The 20,260-nt window shown below is 45.2% G+C and overlaps 1 protein-coding gene across 2 annotated transcripts; it reads left to right on the top strand.

The window, feature by feature from the left end:
* Positions 1-1,826: 1,826 nt before the first annotated feature.
* On the top strand, positions 1,827-19,663 carry LOC311501407 (polyhomeotic-like protein 1). 2 transcript variants are annotated; one of them, XM_084563206.1, is made up of 15 exons: positions 1,827-2,212; positions 5,934-6,066; positions 7,636-7,746; positions 8,707-8,778; positions 8,871-8,999; positions 9,077-9,250; positions 9,327-9,408; positions 10,036-11,018; positions 11,261-11,396; positions 11,498-11,670; positions 11,768-11,852; positions 13,182-13,269; positions 14,064-14,277; positions 15,679-15,886; positions 17,281-19,663. In XM_084563206.1, exons 1-15 carry the CDS (start codon positions 2,004-2,006, stop codon positions 17,430-17,432), a joined length of 2,949 nt encoding a protein of 982 aa, XP_084419332.1. In that variant the 5' UTR covers positions 1,827-2,003; the 3' UTR covers positions 17,433-19,663. The 2 variants fall into 2 exon arrangements, with proteins under 2 accessions (XP_084419332.1, XP_084419331.1); XM_084563205.1 differs by having other exon boundaries at positions 7,636-7,752.
* Positions 19,664-20,260: the final 597 nt, after the last annotated feature.

Raw genomic sequence — 20,260 nt, 5'->3', positions numbered from 1 at the left:
CTATTCACCATCTAACAAAACACTGTGTAAGTTATTATTGTTATTATTGTCTGCCTTCGTATAAACACTCCCAGCGACTGGAATCAAACAGAAAATAAAAATATATTCAACATTTTTACGTTTATTTTTAGTGAATTCTAAGCTCCTCCTCCTCTAAGAGCTTGTAGCAACGCCAAAGCACTGAACTCTATAATGTGTCTGTGAGCTGTGGCTCAGTAGGTAGAGCGGGTTGTCCACGAACCAGAGGGTTAGCGGTTCGATCCCCGGAACGTGCCACATGCCAAAGTGTCCTTGAGCAAGACACTGAACCCCCAGTTGCTCCCAGTGCGTGGCACTGGTGTGTGAATGTGTGTATGCTTGTGTGAACGAATGGGTAGATGTGTCTGAGACTGTAAAGCGCTTTGAGTACCAATAGGTAGAAAAGCGCTATATAAAAGCAAGGCCATTTATAATCCTCACCTGGTGAACACATGCGACCTCAGATGTGTTTGTCTGGCTCTGAAATCTTAGGGTGTACGATTAGAATTGGCAGCAAGCAACAGGTCCTGCTGAGTTTCATTAATTTACGCGCCAATCCGCAAGTTTAGCTTCATTTAGTTGGAGTTTGGCGCCACCTGTGGCGACAGACGGTCACTGCTCTGATTTCTGATTTCATTGTTGAAAGCAATTAGAAAAAATTATACATTTAGGACCTGTGAAATTCTAAAGAAATGGGTGTTAACCAGGTTTTAAGAAGTGATTCAGAGCATTGTGGGAAATGTAGGATGAAGCTACACTATATTGCAGTCAGACAAATACCGTTCTCCTGGCAACCACCAAACCCAGATTCATCCATCAGATGGAGAAGCGTGATTGGTCACTCCAGTGAACACGTCTCCACTGCTCTAGAGTCCAGTTGCATTGCACTTGATGATGTAAGGCTTGGATGCAGCTGCTCGGCCATGGAAACCCAATCTATGAAGCTCACAATGTTCTTGAGCTAATCTGGAGGCCACATGAAGTTTGGAGGCCTGTAGAGATTGACTCTGCAGAGCCTCAACATCCACTGGAATATTTAGTAGAGAGGAAATTTCAGGACTGGACTTGTTGCACAGGTGTCATCCTATCACAGCACCACGCTGGAATCCACTGAGCTCCTGAGAGCGACCCATTCTTTCACAGATGATTGTAGAAACAGTCTGAATGACTAGGTGCTTGATTTTATACACCTGTGGACGTGGAAGTGATTGGAACACCTGAGTTAGATTATTTGGATGAGTGAGTGAATACTTTTGGCAGTATAGTGTATTTTAGTGAACATATTTCTGCTTCACTGATTTTTTTATCATCTCAAATCCTGCTGTAAATCCCACAAAGGTAAAATGAATAAATAAACGTCCGCCACTCCTCCACAAATTAAAAATAAAAGAAAAAATAATAAAATTAAGAATAAAAATAAGATTAAAAATATATATCCTATATATGATTAAGATCAAGAATAAATTTGAAATTGATATTAAGAATGAGAATAAAACTAAAAATAAGAATAACATTTTAAATTAAGAATAGAAACTAGATTAAGAGTAGAAAATTAGATTAGGATTGAGAACAGGTTTAAGAATGGGAATAACAATACCAGATTAAGATTAATAAGAATGAGAGTAGAATAAATATAAGAACAAGACTGAGATTAAGAGTAGGACTAGGGTCACACGTTGGCTTCAAATTAAGATTAAGATTTATTTTCTTTTTATTTAGGATTGTGAACAAATAACTTTTAGATTTTTAGTCTTTTTTACATCTCGTCTCCTCTGTCTCTGGTGAACTTTTCTTTAGTTCCTATATAAATGTTAAGGTAGTAGTGGCTCTCAGGTCAGACCCCCTCCAGCTCTCCTCTAACCGACCAGGGGGGCACAGGGGCCCCTCTCTCCCCGTCCGGCTCCGTCATCCCGTTGCGCCGGAAAAGGCAGAGCAGAGGAGAAAGGAGGCGTCTCTCTCTCCGACAACACATCAGCTGCAAATTTATGCACAACAGTAAAATCAGAGCCGCTGCTGCTTCTGTCTCTGCTGCTTCTGTCTGCGGCCGACCGTCCTGCACGCTAGGAGAGGACCAGGCATCCACCCATCCCGTCAACGAGTCAAGCCCCGGGGGAGGACGCACCGTCGCTCGGGTCGCTTCTGCAGCGGGCAGCCGGTGCAGGAGGAGGCTGAGGATCCCGGAGCAGCAGCGACGGTAGGAGCGGAGCCCGAGCCCGAGCCCGAGCCGAGCCAGACGGCAGCGGCGGCGGCGGCGGCGGCTAGCAGGAGGCTAGGAGGACTAGCCTCTGGTGGATCCAGTGTTAACTGGTCTGAAACATGGAGGGCAGCTAGCTAGCGTTAGCTCTGTGTCTGCAGCTCAGGTGGTTGTTGTTGCAGCTGAAGGAGGATGAGGAGGATAGAAGCTGGGACAGGATGGGGTGATGAGGGAGAGGAAGAGGAAGACAGATGCTGCAGGATTAGAAAAGATAAGAAATACAACCAGATGCATTTAATGGATCTTTTTATCTCATCTAAACCAGTTTAGGGTTTTATTTTTTTAGGCCAGTGCAAAATTTGTGCACAAAAACAAAAATATAGATATGTTTTAATCTATTTATTTATAATTTAATTTTTGTAGATTTTTGCAGAAAGACAGATTCTGCTCTGATGTGATGCATTCAAGTGCAGAAAGTTAAAATTACTCTTTAAACAAGGAAAAAAATAAATGTATGTGTAAATATCGATACCGCCTCATGAACAAGACATAAATAATATTACATTACAAACGAGTGAATGGTTTGGAATAAATTATATTTGCTGTACAGCTGAATTTTTCTATTTTATCTGTTTTAATTGTGGATTTTTTCAAGTGCAGGATTTTAAAGTTACATTTAAAAAAGAGGCCCCATATGTCTATGCCATGTATTATCACAGTAATATTGCAATAGAAACTAGTGCATTGTTTGTGAATAGATAACAGTGTTCGTGTTGACAGCCATGTCTGATTTAGTTTTTTTTTTTATCCTTCATAGTTTTAAAGTCAGTGCATTTTGTCAACTTTTGCAACTGCAACTTACAACATTAATTTAATTAATTATTAGGGTTATATATGTAAAACAAAAACGCATTTTAAAGCAAAATACTATTTTAAATCTTAAACAATAGATTGCAGACCTGCAGCTAGAAGGGTTTTACTTTGGATTTGGATTTAAATACAAGAAGGATTCATTCCAGGAACTACGTTTATGGACTATTTTAGTTTTTTAAATGTTAATCCATTCTCCACTCTTCTGTCCACTGTCTAGATATGTGTCAGTAAAAAGTCAGAAGGCAATAACTAAATATAATAACAGACATTTCTATGTATTTAGAATTAAATCTTTGTATAAAAGTGACTTTCTTATTGTAGGTCTTTGCAGAGACGTAAATTCTGCTCTAAAATGAAGCGTTCACGTGCAGGATTTAAAATTACACCAGCGTGGAGTTACTTAATAAATCGTTTACTATGGTAATAATCTACAAAGGTCAGTACGTTTCATGAACCTGTAAACATTTGGTTTTATACGCCAGCTTCCAAAACATGAAAACACAAGAAAATCAGATTTATTGGTCACGTACAGTCATGGACGAAAGTATTGGCACCCCTGGAACTTTTCCAGAAAATGCACCATTTCTCCCAGAAAAGTGTTGAAATTACAAATGTTTTGGTATACACGTTTATTTCCTTTAAGTGCATTGGGACAACACAAAAAAGCAGAAGAAAAAAGCCAAATTTGACATAATTTTACACAAAACTCAAAAATTGACTGGACAAAATCATTGGCACCCTATTAAAACTGTGGGTAAAGAATTTCATTTCAAGCATGTGATCCTCATTTAAACTCACCTGTGGCAAGTAACAGGTGCTGGCAATATAGAAATCAAAACTGAAGCCAGTTGGAATGTATAAAAGTTGATTCAACCTTTGTGTTGTTTGCCTGTGTATGCCACACCAAGCATGGAGAAGAGAAAGAAGAGCCGAGAATTGTCTGAGGACTTAAGAAGCAAAATTGTGGAAAAATATCAACAATCTCAAGGTTACAAGTCAATCTCCAGAGATCTTAAAGTTCCTTTGTCAACTGTGCGCAATATAATCAAGAAGTTTTTAACCCATGGAACTGTGGCAAATCTCCCTGGACGTGGACGAAAGAGAAAAATTGATGCAAGAATGCAACGCAGGATTGTTCGAATGGTGGATAAAGAACCTCAGTCAACTTCCACACAAATTCAGGCTGTCTTGCAGACTCAGGGTGCAACGGTGTCAGCTCGAACAATACGTCGTCGTCTGAATGAGGTGAAGCGCTATGGCAGGAGACCGAGGAGAACCCCACTTCTGACACAGAGGCATAAAAAAGCAAGACTGCAGTTTGCAAGAACATACCTGAGTAAGCCTCAATCCTTCTGGGACAATGTTTTGTGGACAGATGAGACTAAGGTAGAGCTTTTTAGCAAAGCACGTCATTCTACTGTTTACAGAAAACCGAATGAGGCCTACAAAGAAAAGAACACGGTACCTACAGTCAAATACGGTGGGGGTTCAAAGATGTTTTGGGGTTGTTTTGCTGCCTCTGGGACTGGGTGCATTGATTGTGTGCAAGGAATCATGAAATCTGGAGACTATCAAAACATTCTGGCCCGTAATGTAGGGCCTAGTGTCAGAAAGCTGGGTCTGCATCAGAGGTCATGGGTGTTCCAGCAGGACAATGATCCAAAACACAGCTCACAAAGCACCCAGAAATGGTTGGAGACAAAGCGCTGGAGAATTCTGAAGTGGCCAGCAATGAGTCCGGATCTAAATCCCATAGAACACCTATGGAAAGATCTAAAAATTGCTGTTGCGAGAAGGCACCCTTCAAATCTGAGAGACCTGGAACAGTTTGCAAAAGAAGAGTGGTCCAAAATTCCAGTTGAGAGGTGTAAGAAACTTGTTGATGGTTATAGGAAGCGATTGGTTTCAGTTATTTTGTCCAAAGGGTGTGCAACCAAATATTAAGTTGAGGGTGCCAATGATTTTGTCCAGTCAGTTTTTGAGTTTTGTTTAAAATTATGTCAAAGTTGGCTTTTTTCTTCTGCTTTTTTGTGTTGTCCCAATGCACTTAAAGGAAATAAACGTGTATACCAAAACATTTGTAATTTCAACACCTTTCTGGGAGAAATGGTGCATTTTCTGGAAAAGTTCCAGGGGTGCCAATACTTTCGTCCATGACTGTATCTACGGTGCAGCTTAAAATATTTGTGCAGAATTTTCTACATTTCTGCATAAAATCGATTCAAAACATTGACGGATTGTCACACGAGTCCTGAAAGTAGACAAAGAGAACCCAGTCAAACACATGAATCAGAGCCTCTGTGACCTCCTTGTAACTAAGTGTTTCTGGTAACTGCTGATCAGTGGTCTACAGCAGCTTGGAGGAATTTTAGCCCATTCCTCAGAACAGAACCACTTCAGTTCTGAGATGTTGGTGGGTTTCCTCACATCAACTGCTTGCTTCAGGTCCTTCCACAACATTTCTATTGGATTAAGGTCAGGACTTTGACTTGGCCGTTCCTAAACATTCATCTTGTTCTTCTTTAACCGTTCTTTTGTAGAACCACTTGTGTTCTTGGTTCTCGTTGTCTTGCTGCATGACCCAGTTCCTCTTCACATTCAGCTCATGGACAGATGTCCTGACATTTTCTTTTAGAGTTCACTGGTAGAATTCAGAATTCATTGGTCCATCAATGAGGACAAGCCGTCCTGGTCCAGATGCAGCAGAACAGGCCCAAACCCGGACATTAGCGCCCCCATGTTTGGTCTCATCTGTCCCGTCTCCGTCTCGTTGTCTACTTTCAGGACTTGACACTGACAGACGTTGACATTTCTGACACTAACTAACTTCCTCCTCCTGTCTCCTCAGCATCGTCGCCATGGAGACGGACGGAGAGCAGAACCAGCAGGGGGCCTCGACCAACGGGAGCGCCGCGTCTGGGACGAGCTCCCGCCCCTCTCCGATGAACTCCATGTCTCTGTATGAACGGCAGGCCGTCCAGGTAGGTGTGTCCGGGGTGGAGCAAGGAGCCGGGGGAAGGCTTTAACGTGCCACTTTATTAGGTACAGTAGTGTGAGAATGAATGCCTCTGTCTGCTGTGTAAACTCAGCCTGGCTTTACGTCTGAGTGAGGGAGAGGAAGAGTCGGCCTGTTTGTCTTTATAATTTCTGATTCATGGACACGAACACGATGAAGAGTGACTGAGTGCTGCAGGTGAGGAGGAGTGATGGAGTCTTGATGGAGGCTCGACGGTATTTTGTTTCTCGGGCTTTTGTCGCCCGGCTCGCTGCCATCTGTCTCTGTCGCCCTGAGCACATTAATCCAGGCGCCGCTCTCGCTTTCATCCCTCGACTTATTACTGTACCAGCCTCTGCTCGTACATCATCCCTCCCTCTCTGCCCTCGTTTCCTCTCCTCCTATGTCTTCTGAGTTTTTGCTTTCGCCTTAACTGCCTCCATGTTTAAAAAGAAATGGGGCGGCACAGCAGGAAGGTTCTGGGTTCTAATCCTTTCTGTGTGGAGTTGGCATGTTCTCCCTGTGTCTGCGTGGGTTCTCTCCAGGTTCTCCAGCTTCCTCCCACCGTCCAAAGACATGCTGGTTAGGTTCATTGGTGATTCTAAATTGGCCGTAGGTGTGAGGAGTGTCTCTCTGTGTTAGCCCTGTGATAGACTGGAGACCTGTCCAGGGTGGACCCCCCCCCTCTAGACCAATGACAGCTGGGATAGGCTCCAGCCCCCAGTGACCCTCCAGAGGACAAGCAGTTACATGAAATGAATGAATGAAGTCCAAATTACCAAGTATGGAAGCCCAAAGTTTGGAGTCTGGTTGGTTGGGTGGTTGGTTGATTGGTGCTTGGTTGGTTGGTGCTTGGTTGGTTGCTTGGTTGGTTGGTGCTTGGTTGGTTGGTTGGTTGGTTGGTTGGTTGGTGCTTGGTTGGTTGGTTGGTTGGATGGATGGTGCTTGGTTTGGACAGACATGGATGCAAACTTCAACTTGACTAGTTGGTGGAGAAGCTAAACTTGGGGCTGAGAACACGCTGCTGATTTCATTATTTTGTTTGGTTCCGTCTCAGTTTGTTCAGACCTGGAGACCTGTCCACGGTGTTACCCATCCTCTCGCCCCAGTGGCTGCTGGGATAGGCTCCAGTTACAAAAAGAAACCTCTCTTTTATTCTGTAGCCTACAACCAAAAACAGAAAGTTAATGTTAGACTCTACTAAGGTCAAAAACTAAAAACAACTGTATTTTCCTGGAGTGAAACAGGAAGTATCCTACATCTGGAATGTACAGCAGTCAACACTCGACCTTGTGTCATAAAATCTGAACATTGTTCCAAAGTCAGAGCTAATGCATCATCATCTTCCTTTACTTCTCTTTCTGGTTTCTGGTTTCATACATTAAAGGACAACATGTCTGGACTCTTCTTCCTTTCTTTTTTATTTTAGAGTCTAAAACTAAACTTGAAATACCAAAAAGGTACACAGACCTCCTCGCTCCCTGACTCTCCTTTTTCTCTCCTCCTCTGCTCCTCCTCTGCTCCTCCTCCTCCTCCTCCTCCTCCTCCTCTCCAGGCCCTGCAGGCGTTGCAGAGGCAGCCCAACGCTGCTCAGTACTTCCAGCAGCTGATGCTGCAGCAGCAGATTAACAGCGCCCAGCTGCAGAACCTGGCCGCCGTGCAACAGGTAAAGGTGTGTATGAAGTCATTTACACAGAGTCCCCCTGTAAACAGTGTTAATGTGACAGCTGTGTTTGATTTAGTCTTTTTTATCCTTCATAATTTTAAAGTCAACTTTTAATTATTACATTTAGTCAGTCTGCAATTAATAAGCTTATATATGTAAAATAAAAACACGTTTTGAAGCAAAATAACATTTTAAATCTTAAACAATAGATTGCAGACCTGCAGCTAGAAGGGTTTTACTTTGTATTTGTATTTAAATACAAAAAGGATTCATTCCAGGAACTACATTTATGGACTATTTTAGTTTTTTAAATGCTAATCCATTCTCCACTCTACTGCCCACTGTCTAGATATGTGTCAGTAAAAAGTCAGAAGGCAATAACTTCATTTAACTAATAAAGTAATGAGATGAGACTAATTTAACTTCATAGCTTACTGACCGTGACAGAGGCTGCAGAAATATGTGCTATAGGAGTGATAGGGAGGGTAGCTGGTGTGTAATGGAGCCCAGCAAGACAGCAACGTTCAATTCCACCTCATTCAGAGCTTTGGTCGGCTACCGGATAGACAGACGCCCCTTCATCCAATCACGTGACGGGGACGCACATTTTCAAAGTCCAGTATTTAAATCTGAACATCTTATCACATCAAATGACGTCCTAGCCCCATGTCGTTAAAATTTCCTCGTAGTTTTTATCATCAGATGTTAGTTGGAGCTCGTCAACGTCTCGTCTCAGCCTCAACCCCACCTAAACTCAACACCCACCCCTCCTCATCCTCCCACCAGACGCAAAATAAATTAACTCCAACAACAAACTCCCTTTAAAACCGACAAGACCTCTGGACAGCTGTGGCTGAAATCTGAAGACAGACAGAAAACAAAAGAGACATGTTTTTCTTTGACCACACCTCTTACAACATCTCTTCTCTTCCTTCTCTTCCTGTTCTTCGTCCTCCAAAGGCGACTCTTGCAGCCAGCCGTCAGTCCAGTCCCTCCAGCAGCAGCTCTTCTCAGACCACCAGCACCACAGCCGTACGTACCGCTGCTATTTACAAACCTCACCTCACCCAGAACCCCTGTACCACCGTTTGTACGTACTAACGCTGCCCGTCGTCACCCTTCAGGCCAGCGTGACATCTGGATCAGGAGCTACAGCCAGCAGTCGGCCCATGGGCGCCTCGGCGACGTCCACAATCAGTCAGTCGGTGCTGCTGAGCGGCACGGCGGCAGGGCAGGGGCAGATGTACCTGAGGGTGAGTTTTTTACCAGACCACGCGGCCTCATGTTCAACACCGGTTCTTGTGTCCGTTTAATGGCTTCCCTCGCGCAGGTCAACCGCTCCCTGAGGGCCCCCATCTCCTCGCAGCTCATCTTCATGCCCGGCAGCACGGCGACTGCCGCCGTGGCAACCGTCACCCAGCAACCTCAGGCTCAGCAGCAGCAGCAGCAGCAGCAGGAGGTGACGCCGACTTCCTCCGCCGGCACTCAGTCGGACAACGACCAGGTTTGTGGAGGAAACTTTGAGTCAAACAATACAACAAGAGGATCGCTGTTTCTTACTTTTTTGTTTTTTTCCGTAGGTGCAGAACTTAGCCATGAGAGGTGTGACCAGTCCCAAAGGTGTGGGAGTAAAGACCGAAGCCCCAGAGAGGAATGAGTCAGGTAGGGAGGAATGAACGGGCAGCCTGCTACGATAACGAATCTGATCCTAAATGTCCTAGAGTTGGTCTCCTGTAGCTTCCTAAAGTCTGTCCTTGTCTTCCTTGTCTTCTCCTAGAGTTGGTCTCCTGTAGCTTCCTAAAGTCTGTCCTTGTCCTCCTTGTCTTCTCCTAGAGTTGGTCTCCTGTAGCTTCCTAAAGTCTGTCCTTGTCTTCCTTGTCTTCTCCTAGAGTTGGTCTCCTGTAGATTCTTAAAGTCTGTCCTTGTCTTCCTTGTCTTCTCCTAGAGTGGACTGGATTCAGTCCAATAAATCTTTCAGTCAAAGTTAATGTAGTGTGGAGAGGGTAGCTGGTACCTTGTGTTCTCTACTCCAGAAATGTTCTGGTCATCCAACGCTGCCATAAACTCCCTAACCCTCTCTGGAAGATGTTTCTCCTTGACGCTGTCTCCAGGAAACTTTTGTCTTCTTTTAAATGTTCAGTGTTTGTTGTTGTTGACTGATTTCATTTCCAGGTTCCTCTTCTTGGATGTTTGGCAGCGTTGACGCTTCCCAACGAAGGAGGAGAATTTGACGCCAATCATTTTTTAAATGCCTGGATGGTGACTAACTCGTTTCTTGTCTTTCTCCAGCGGCCTACTCTCTGGTCCAGTCAAACACCCAGTCCCCCTCCAAACCAAGCCAGCCTCTGCCCCACATCAAAATCCCCACCTACCCCCAGCCGACCAACCTCAAAGCTCACCCCTCCTCTTCCTCTGGTGCCTCCTCCTCATCGTCCTCCTCCTCCTCATCCTCCAACTCCTCCATCCCGCTGTCCCAGCTCCTGCTCCATGGAACCCGAACCCTGACCACAGGAACCACAGCCCCCACAGCAGCTCATACCCTGGTCCTGACGTCCAGTGCGGCGTCCCAGCCCCACGGGTACCCGGTTGGCACGGCGACCATAAAGCCAGCGGTCAACGCTCAGACTCTGGTGGTGCAGCCTCTGCAGAAGACTTCGCTGGGCAGCGAGAAATCGGGCCACGGGAACGGGCCCATCCCCATCCAGCCTAAGACTCTGCAGGGGCTCCGCCTGCCCCTCCAGCTGCCCTCTAGGAACCCTCCCCCCATCCTGCCCGCCCCGCCGCCTGTCAGCAGCTCCGCTCAGCCCCCACAGCCGCCGCACATCCCGGTTCAGATCGTAGGGGCCCGGCAGAGCACGCTGGGAAACGCCCAGGCCCTCGCCCTGGCCCGGGGGAGCTGCAGCCACGACGGCGCCGCCGTCCTCAGCAGCTCGTCCAGCCTCCTCACCATGGTGGCGTCCATCGCCTCCAGGGAGGGCGGGGTCGTGGGCCGAGGGGTGGGGCTCAAGACGCTGCACTCGCCCCAGGAGGCCCCCCCTTTGGCTCAGGTGTCCCAGGTGCACCCGCAGGCCAATCAAAGCACGGGACAGAGTCAGAACGGACCCTTGGCTCCGAGCCCCGCCCCCTCCCAGCCCCCCAGCGTTACGTCTCCCCCCTCCAACGTGTCTCGCTCCTCCCTCTCCCTCCCCCTCCCTCTGTCAACTGAAGAGCAGAGAGGAGCGTCAGCTGGTGTGACCGCCAACGGAGACTCGTCGGGAGGTCAGACGCCGCAGGTCAGCGCATATCAACATTTATTTATGTATATACACCAATCAGGCATAACATTATGACCACCTTCCTAATATTAGGCAGGTCTCCCTTGTGGTGACTCATCAGAGAATGGACATGGGCCTTCTGAGGGTGTCCTGTGGTGTTAGTGGGGGAGTGTGTGTGTGTGGGGGGGGGGGCTCTGTGGATCAGTTTTTCTAGTGAATTTGACCTTTGTCACCTGTTCCTCTCTTGAAACTGTTCTCAGGTAAAGCAGGTGACCGCCTGTCTAAAAAGAAAATCAGATTCCCTTTCAGCCAACGACGAAGATGGCCCCCTTCCCCCGCGGCTTCAGCCAATCAGAGAGCACACCTCGACTCTCCCAGCCAACCCCATCGACGCAGGTAACGAGTCCCTGCTGCTGCTGCTGCTACTGCTCTTGTAAAAGCAAAGACGCATAAAGACCGATTTAAAATAAAAACCTTCCTCCCCCCTCCCTCTCCAGGCTCTGCCGCTCCTCCCCCGGTCTCCTCCTCTCCCTCCCCAGTGCTGGCCGTGTCCCGTGGGACCTGTGGTCAGGGCGAGAGAGCTCCGCCTCCTCAGGCCGTGGTTAAACCGCAGGTTCTTACACACCTCATAGAGGGCTTCGTCATCCAGGAAGGGGCGGAGCCTTTCCCTGTGCGTACATGGGATATGTAGTTCCACAGAGCAGACATGTAGTCCATGCTGATAGAAGTAATGGTCACTGAACGTTTTCTTTGTGTTTGATTGACAGGTATGTGGTCCGGTGAAGGACTCGGCTGGCGAGGACTTGACCAACGACAGTCCGGACACTAACCAATCAGAGACCACAGCTACAGGTAACAGCCAAAGTGCTGCCTTCAAGGCACGTCTGAGGGTCGTAAATCTGAACTCTTTAAGTGGACGACGTCTCTTTAACCCGATTAGTTATTCTGATCAGATAAACTGTTTATATGGACGCTGAATAAAAGGATATGGTCAGATATATATTTACTTTACTGACAAAGATTCAAGATGTTTTTTATCATATGCAAAGTAAAAAACTGAAGTTTAGACCGGACAATCAAATTCTTACTTTGGAAGTCCCCCATATTAACATCACTCAATAAATTAAAGAAATATAAAACCTACTAAGGCATCCTGCTGCTTTAAAGCGTCAAATTTGAAGAAGCTTTCCCCAGATTTATCTCCAGTCCTGAATGTCTAGAGTCTCAGAAGAAGGCCAAGATGTCTCCACATCTCCGACGTTGCTGTCCACATGGATCCAGGTTCTGTTCAGAAAAGAGAAAGACTAAAGAGAAGAAGAAGAAGAAGAGGACAAGGTTGGAGGAGAAGAAGAAGAAGAAGAGGATGGACGAGAAGAAGAAGACAAAGATGTCTCCACATCTCCAACGTTGGTGTCCACATGGATCCAGGCTCTGTTCAAAGAAGAGAAGGAAGAAGGAGGAAGAGGACAAGAACAGGAAGATGTTGTCCTCCATGTTTGTCTCCAGTCCTGAATTGATTCAATAGAAGAAGACCAAGATGTTTTGTTTTAACAACGCTGCCCTCATGGATTCAGGTTCTTGTTCATCTTAAATAGAATGAGAAGATGTTTTTCCTCCATGTCCTCCTCCATGTCCTCATCCTCTATGTCCTCCTCCAGTCCTGAATGTGTAGAGTCTTGGAAGACGACCAAGACGTCTCCACATCTCCATCGTCTCTGTCCACGTGGATTCCAGCAGATATTAAAGGTCTACATGGTTATCAAAGGTTTGCACCAGCCCTTTACATCTGACTGGTTTCATGAGTTCTTTTTATTCTGCGTCCATGTAAACGTAGCCGCTGGTGTGAAGGTGTAAATGTGCAGTTACACGAGCACATCTGTGTAGTTAAAGGACATAAATCTGTCATTTAAACTTCCAGCCAACTGTCAGTGGGAAGAAAATAAGCTAGCTAACCTCTCCAGAAATAAATACCACGGCGTGAGTTCGGACAAAAACATATCCGAGCCACGGGAGCAGGGAGAGCGTTTAATCACAGCCTTCCAGGTTGGAATGTAGCACGTCTGCAGATGAGCTTTTAGACTGAGGAACTCCTTAAAGCCGTTCTCCTGTGTTGATTTATTTTCTGTACTGAGAAAATGATGCATTCACTGACCTCTCTTTCTAAACTCTTCCCTCCCTCAGTGCTGAAGTGTGAGTACTGTAAAAACTTTGCTCCTGCCAGCCAGTTCAGAGGCACCAAACGGTTCTGCTCCATGTCTTGTGCCAAGAGGTACTTCAAATGCATGAAATATACACATATATTTATATATATATTTATATATCGTATACACTTGTGTGTGTGGGGGGGGGGGCACCTTAGATTATATCACTTTATTGCAAAGAGCTGCAGCCACTGACGGACGTCTACTCTTGTTCAGAGCACAGTTAGTCCCAGATTCTGTGCTCTAACAGGGGATTTAGAAACATTTAAACACTACAATCCTAATTTTCTATTGAATATTTTACATTTAGCTCCTTTTACTTTCATTTTTTACCCAAATATGTCCAATTTTAACACCTTTAACTCAAACAAACTGGCTAAACTCCTTGTAATGTCATTATTTCGCGCCAAATTCTCTGAAACATCACTGACATCTTGACGTCCGTGTCCTACGTCGGCTGAATATCTCAGGTGGCTGCAGCTTTAGATTTCCCAGCATGCATGTTTTCTGTCCTCGTACGTTTGAATACCAGCTCCACTTCATCCACTTTTTCACGTAGACCGGCTGTATGTGTGTCAGTCTGCAGCCCGGTCCAGGAAGTTGTGTTTTTTTTGACGTTATAAATGTTTCTCTATATAAACAATGCCCTGGCTGCATTGTTTGGGACAGTACGTTGTCGGCGTTTGATTCTTTTTTACATTTTTCTGCTTCTGCTTTGCATTTGCTCCTTTGCCCACTACAGCGGTATAGCTTTTATACCGCGTATGGCGCAAAGAGGCAAAAAACTGTGTGTTGCTCGTCTTGGCTTCAGTACCGTATATGTCACTCTTTGTCTACGATACAGTATGTATTGGTTCCCCAGGTACAACGTCAGCTTCAGGCAGCACTTCTGCGTGCGGCAGGGCCACGCCCAGCGGCAGGGCCAGGATCGCGACGCGGGCCAGGTCGACGGCCGCGCCCACGGTCACCTCTCCAACTCGGACGAAGAGGGAGGCATCGCCAGGAGGAGGGTTCCCCGCAGGACCAGCTCGGAAATAGCCAGCGCCAAGATAGCAGGGAGGCCAATACCTGTCAAGGTGAGACGGGGCCTCGTTTACCTCGTTCGTATCTGCTCACAGTCGTCGTGGATCTCTACTAGCTCTAGAGACATATGATGAGTTCCAATTTCAAAGCACACATCTGAACAGGCACAGTCCAAATACCCCGATGTGTTCTTGCCCCGTCTGTTGGTACAGCCAGGTATCCCAGAATGCATTTCACAGGCGTTATCAAGTACGCTGCCGTTTCAAATTACCAAACAACAGTCCTCTGGAGTCTGAACTTCAGAGTTGGAGCTTGTCAAGTCCATGTTACAGGTGGCACAGTGGTGTTGTGGTTAGGTGGTCAGGTCAGATACGGAACTGCAGGTAAACGCGAGCTGGTGCTGCAAGACTCGATGTCTTAAAAGGACACGTTTGCACAGGAAATAATTAAATTCCTTCCCCGTGAGTTGCAAAAATATCACAAATATCCGGCTATACTTTTAAGAACGTACCTCTTCCCCACAGACGCCCCAAAAATCAGCAAAAAAATGCATATATGAAGGTTTTGAATGTATTTTGAAGTTAGAAATTGGTCGTATTCTTGCACAGGATTCACCCATGGTTCTGGGTTCTAATCCTGTCCAGGGTGCACCTCACCTCTTGCCCAATGACAGCTGGGTTAGCCTCCAGCCCCAAATTACCAAGTATGCAAGTCCAAAGTTTGCGTTCTCTGTATTAACTAATGTCCTGAGTTTTTGAGCCTCTCCTGCAGTTTTTTGGCTCTTCCTTGTTGCCTTCCCCTTTCAGCCCTGGTTAGAGTTTGGTATGAATGACATCCTGTAGCTGGACGTCCTGTCTGTTGGAGAATGAGCTCTGCTGCCCGTCCATAGTCCGGTGTAGTGGATGTGACGGGGCGTCCCATGATGGAGAGCAGTTTGCCCAGTGTCCTCCTGTCTCTTTTAAATCCAGTCAGCTTTCATACGTTAGATCTTCCTCACACGTGGACTAATCTCGTTGCACCGTCTCGCAAAACTAATCCTGCAACGAAGAGGATACAGGAAACGTCCTGCATGATAAATATTTATCTGAGGAATTTATGAATCAACATCAGGTCTTTTAAATCAGAAATAAATGTTTTTAAGGCCGCTCATGAATACGGCTATGAGGCAGTGACAGTAATTCTAGTTTTCAGATTAGTTCTGCATCATCCCACTCCGAGGAATTGAGCTTTCAGTGAGATGTCCTCAAAGTTTGTGGACACCAGAGCATCATATAATGAATGAATAATGAATATCTCAGTACTCAGAAGTATGTGGACACCCGGTGTAAGCATGCGAGTCAAATAAGGATCCACTCCCTCTGGTGGCTGCTGTGAAACCTTCCTGTCTTCTCCTGCCTCCTCCTTCACTGCCTTGCTCACCGGCTCCTCTCCCGTCCCCCCTCTTGTCCCCACAGTGCCGTTCAGAGTCCAGCCACTCAGACGAGGAGTCCAGCGTAGAGGAGGACGAGGACGACCCCATGTCCCTCTCGCCCGCCTCCTCGGCCTCCTGCCACCAGCCGCCTCCCCCGCTGCCGACGGAGAGCTCGCCGCCCGGCTGCCTGCCCGCCAGCGCCGCCCGCTGGAGCGTGGAGGAAGTGTCGCAGTTCATCTCCTCTCTGCAAGGTTTGACGATCCGACGCTTGACCCTTCGTGTTGTGATGTGTGCAAACGAGCGTCTCTGTGTTCACGTCTCCACTGATCCAACAGCTTCGTCAGTGTCTGGCTTTAATAATAAACACCTTCTGTTGATTTTATTATCGATAAGCTGGAACGAAACAGCTCGTGGGGAGTTTAGGTCTTTATTTGGAACATATATTTGTTCAGATTAACCCGGGTAGTGTCCTGTTCTTTCACAACTAGTCGCTCTCTTACAGCCAGACAGGTAAGAAACTTTGCTGGAGACGATGACAAGATTATTATTTGATGTGAGACCTCAGTCAGAGGATGCAAGAACCACGAGATCATTTCCCAAAACGTCCTCCAGCCCCAGATACGTGGCCTGCTTTGTGACGTCCTGGCCGCTGGACCAGAGTAAAGAGAAGGTCCCACCAACCAGCTCCTTGCATGCTACATATGCAGGCGTCAGCATCTGCCAGTCGGAGCCAGTCGTCCCTCAAAGTGGACAGACGTTTGTTGCAGCACGAGTCTATTGCTGAGTCCCGTGCACAAGTGGAGGCTCTGCAGACCAGTTTCCTCTTGTCAGCTTCATAGGGAAATACATGGAAATGCTAAATTTGAACCCTAGAGTGTTATTGTAGGTCATAAGAAGACTATTTTACTTTTTGTTTTTCTTTTTAATGGAGAAAATCAACGTCAATGAAGTTACCATATGTGGTTCCCTTAGACCACTTCTTCTCCGTGGTACCAGTGATGCTCAGCGTTCATGCAGAGGTGGACCTTGCAGACCACATTAGACCCTGATATGACCTGAGAGTGTCTCCTTGATCTGATTGGCCGGGTGGAAACCACATGCTTCTAAACCTCACTGAGAGGTCCTCTTCCCATAAAGGGTTTTTTCTTTTTGTCAGCGTAGAGGAATGTATTTGTGTGGCTTTCCTTTATTTTCAAATGGAAATCTTTATTTTATTCCAAAAGAAAGCTGGACCTACTTTCCATTAACTGTCCGGGTTCAGTCTCATTCCTGAGATAAAGATCCAGCTCGTTGTAATGGAGCCACAGTCTTTACATAGAAATGAATAATAAATAGCTTCCTGCAAATCGGCTGCAGAAATGCTGTCTCAGATCTAGAGGAAGTGTTTTCCAGCTTTTACAGAGATGACTTCTTTTACTCCATTTGTCTTCTCTGGCTAAGATGTGGACGTTCCTGTCCTCAAAGGAGTGTTGGTGGACAGCTGAGTCCTGCTGATTACCTATCAGTCCTTTTTAATGCACAAATACATGAGTGTCACAATCTCAAAAGTGTTTGAATTTGCTGCCATTTTCTGTTTTTACTGGGACAATCTTTGCTCTGATATCTTAAATATGTTTCTGTCTTGTTCCCCCCCCGCTCCTCCCAGGCTGTGAGGAGCTCGCCTCCCAGTTCCTGTCGCAGGAGATCGACGGTCAGGCCCTGCTGCTGCTGAAGGAGGAGCATCTCATGTCCACCATGAACATCAAGCTGGGGCCCGCCCTCAAGATCTGCGCTCACATCAACAATCTGAGAGACTGATGCCCCACCTCCCTACTTGTTTTAAAAGGTCGAGACCTGGTCCGGTTACACCGAGCTCCTGTTCTGCAGCCGGGTCAGATACAGAACTGAAGGTGAATGTACGACGGCACGTGTCGAGCTGCAAGACTCGAGGCCACGTTCTGAAAAAAGGAACGATTTAAATTCCTTGCAGATCTGTCGTGTCCGTGAGTTGCAAAAATATCACAAATATCCAGCTATATTTTTGAGGACGTACCTCCTCCCCACAGACGCCCCAAAAATCACTTTCAGTCAGAAAAAGTCTTTTAAAAATGCATAAATGAAGGATTTGAATGTATTCTGAAGTTAGAAATCGGTCGTATTCTTGCACAGGATTCACCCATTTTACAGTTTATCCCCCCGGGTTGTTTATACTCGTTTAAATTATTTGCTAAAAGTCATAATCTGATTTCAACTAAACAATAGAAACAAAAAGGAAATACTAAAATATTGGTTTATTCATCTGGTTTGGCTTTTTCAGATTCACTTTCAGTTAAAGCTTCAGTTTTATCCCCAAGAAATATTTTGTATGAATGATTTTTTTATTTTATTTTATTTTATAAAAAGAATAGGCATCGTCTTTTATAAATGGCGGTGCTTTTATTTTGAAAGGAGACTATTCTACATCCTACAGGGTACAGTTAGAGTACACAGGGTACTGGCTGCAGAAACGCCCTGATCACGAGTCCAAATCAAACCCAAATCCCTCGAGGTTCAGAGAGCGTTTCGTATTTCAAGAAGAGGAAAATGTCAAATATTCATGCTGTCATATGATTTTCTCACGTTTTTACCCGGCTCATATCAGAATAAGAGTCTTAATGCGTTTCGTTTCATCTGCCCCTGCCCACTCGATCTGACTGGCCCGGCAGAGACTCCAGACCAGCTTACAGGTTATTATTTTTATACACAGAGCACAAGACAAACCCCTCCTCTCTCCCCCCTTTTCACACTTTTACACTCTTTTTAAGCTTTGTTTTTAACCAGAGGACTCACTATTAATCATTTATCTGTTAGACATCTTCAACATTATGTTCATAAAATGGTACAAAGACCATGAAGTTTAAAAGAAATCCCCCAAACGAAGCGGTGGATTTGTGATAATAAGCTCTTTCTTGATTTCAAGTGTCTTTTAAGCTACGTTCAGAAGAAACCCGAGGCCGGACGCCAAATGTGGACCTATGTTTATAATATAAGTCATGTCTGAATGAATGACGGCGTGAATGAGGAAAAAACAAAAACAACAACAAAAAAATAAATACTGTAATAAGTGTAAGATTTTGCCTTTATATTTAAATGCACATTTGTTTTACCGTAGGAGTCGTCTCATGTTCTCTCTCTGTGAACCTCGTGGCCTTTCTCACTAGTTTCTCCGATAGGTTTAGATGACGATTGTCTGTTTTCTAACGGCTTTTTCATATCATTCCTTGTTTTATATTAGCGCTTACTTTTTTACGATTCAAGCAATGACATCCGTTGCCTTTCCCAAAAAGCGTGACCGCGTAGTAGCTACCTTGATCAAGGAAACTTGCCGTCTTCCTCATAGCTTTGTCACATGACGTGTAACGATATTTACCTTTCTAGCTAGCTAGCTATCTTCGGCTTCGTTGTTAGTGACTGTGGCTATTACAGGATTTTTCTTTTTTTAAAAAAAACTGTAATAATCTTTGATAGCTGTGTGTTTATATTTCAGTCTCTCCAGGATTTATAGTCTTTAAATCGGCCGTTGCATATCGTGAAGACCAAATAAGGACCTTGTGAGCCGCAACTTGGTTTAATCTTCATTCACTGTAAATAAAACAGTAGCACTTTTCTCACCTTTATCTTCTGCAGAAGAAAGACGTTTCTTTATATATATATATATATATATATATATATATATATATATATATATATAAAGAAACTACTTGGCAATTAAAATGTGTTTTACAATATTCAGATAAATTGCAAAATCCTGGAGAGGCTGTGTTTGACAAGGAGAGGTTATTACTATCATGCAAATAAATAATCAAGGAACTGTGATGTCTGTGTTTTCTTTTCTTTTTTTAAATAACCTAGATCAGGGGTGTCAAACATATGGCCCTCGGGCCAAAATTGGCCCACTAGAGGATAAGCAAAATGTGGAAATTGCAAAAAGATGGTTCATTAAGTAAATGGAATGTCCTACGTTCAACCCAGTTCCTGAATGCATCTTAGTCCTGTGCTGTAAATGGTATTTACAGGTGTCAGTCTGTTTGATTAGCTAATTAGTGATGTTAACATTTACAGGTGGGTGGGACAGAGAGAAGAGAGACGGAGCTAGAAGGAAAGTCGCCGCTAAAACTTAGTCCAGTAAGCTATAGTGTTTTAATAAGTTATTTATAGGTTATCATACTACTACGTTACTGGTCTGGTCTGCTGGAGATCAAATTGTATGTGGCCCCTGAACTAAAATGAGTTTGACACCAATGATCGAGATGATTGACTGATTGAGAATAGATCATGAGCTCAATTTTAAAGCTGCATTGCCCAGACACATGTCCCCCCCCCTTATGGCGTGGAGAGTAATTACACAAACACTGTTGACATGTGTATGAGGTGTGCCTACAGTCTTCTGCAGCTTCAGAAACTTTTCTTGGGCGCTTCCTCGTTTTTGTTCTTCCTGTCCTCCAGAGACGGTGAAGTCCTAGAAGCTTAGGGACGTACCTGAATCTCGTTTTACTTCCACAGGCTCGGTCATACTCTGTTTGTCTGTCTGTTGCTGTAGGATTGTCTCAAATTGTTTGGGGAATGATGTGGTTGAAATGCAACGCTTTGGGTCCCCCAACACAAGA

Source organism: Chelon labrosus (genome assembly GCF_963514085.1).
Source record: "Chelon labrosus genome assembly, chromosome: 16".
NCBI classification, from domain to species: domain Eukaryota; kingdom Metazoa; phylum Chordata; class Actinopteri; order Mugiliformes; family Mugilidae; genus Chelon; species Chelon labrosus.
This window is presented reverse-complemented; position numbering and strand designations above follow the sequence as displayed.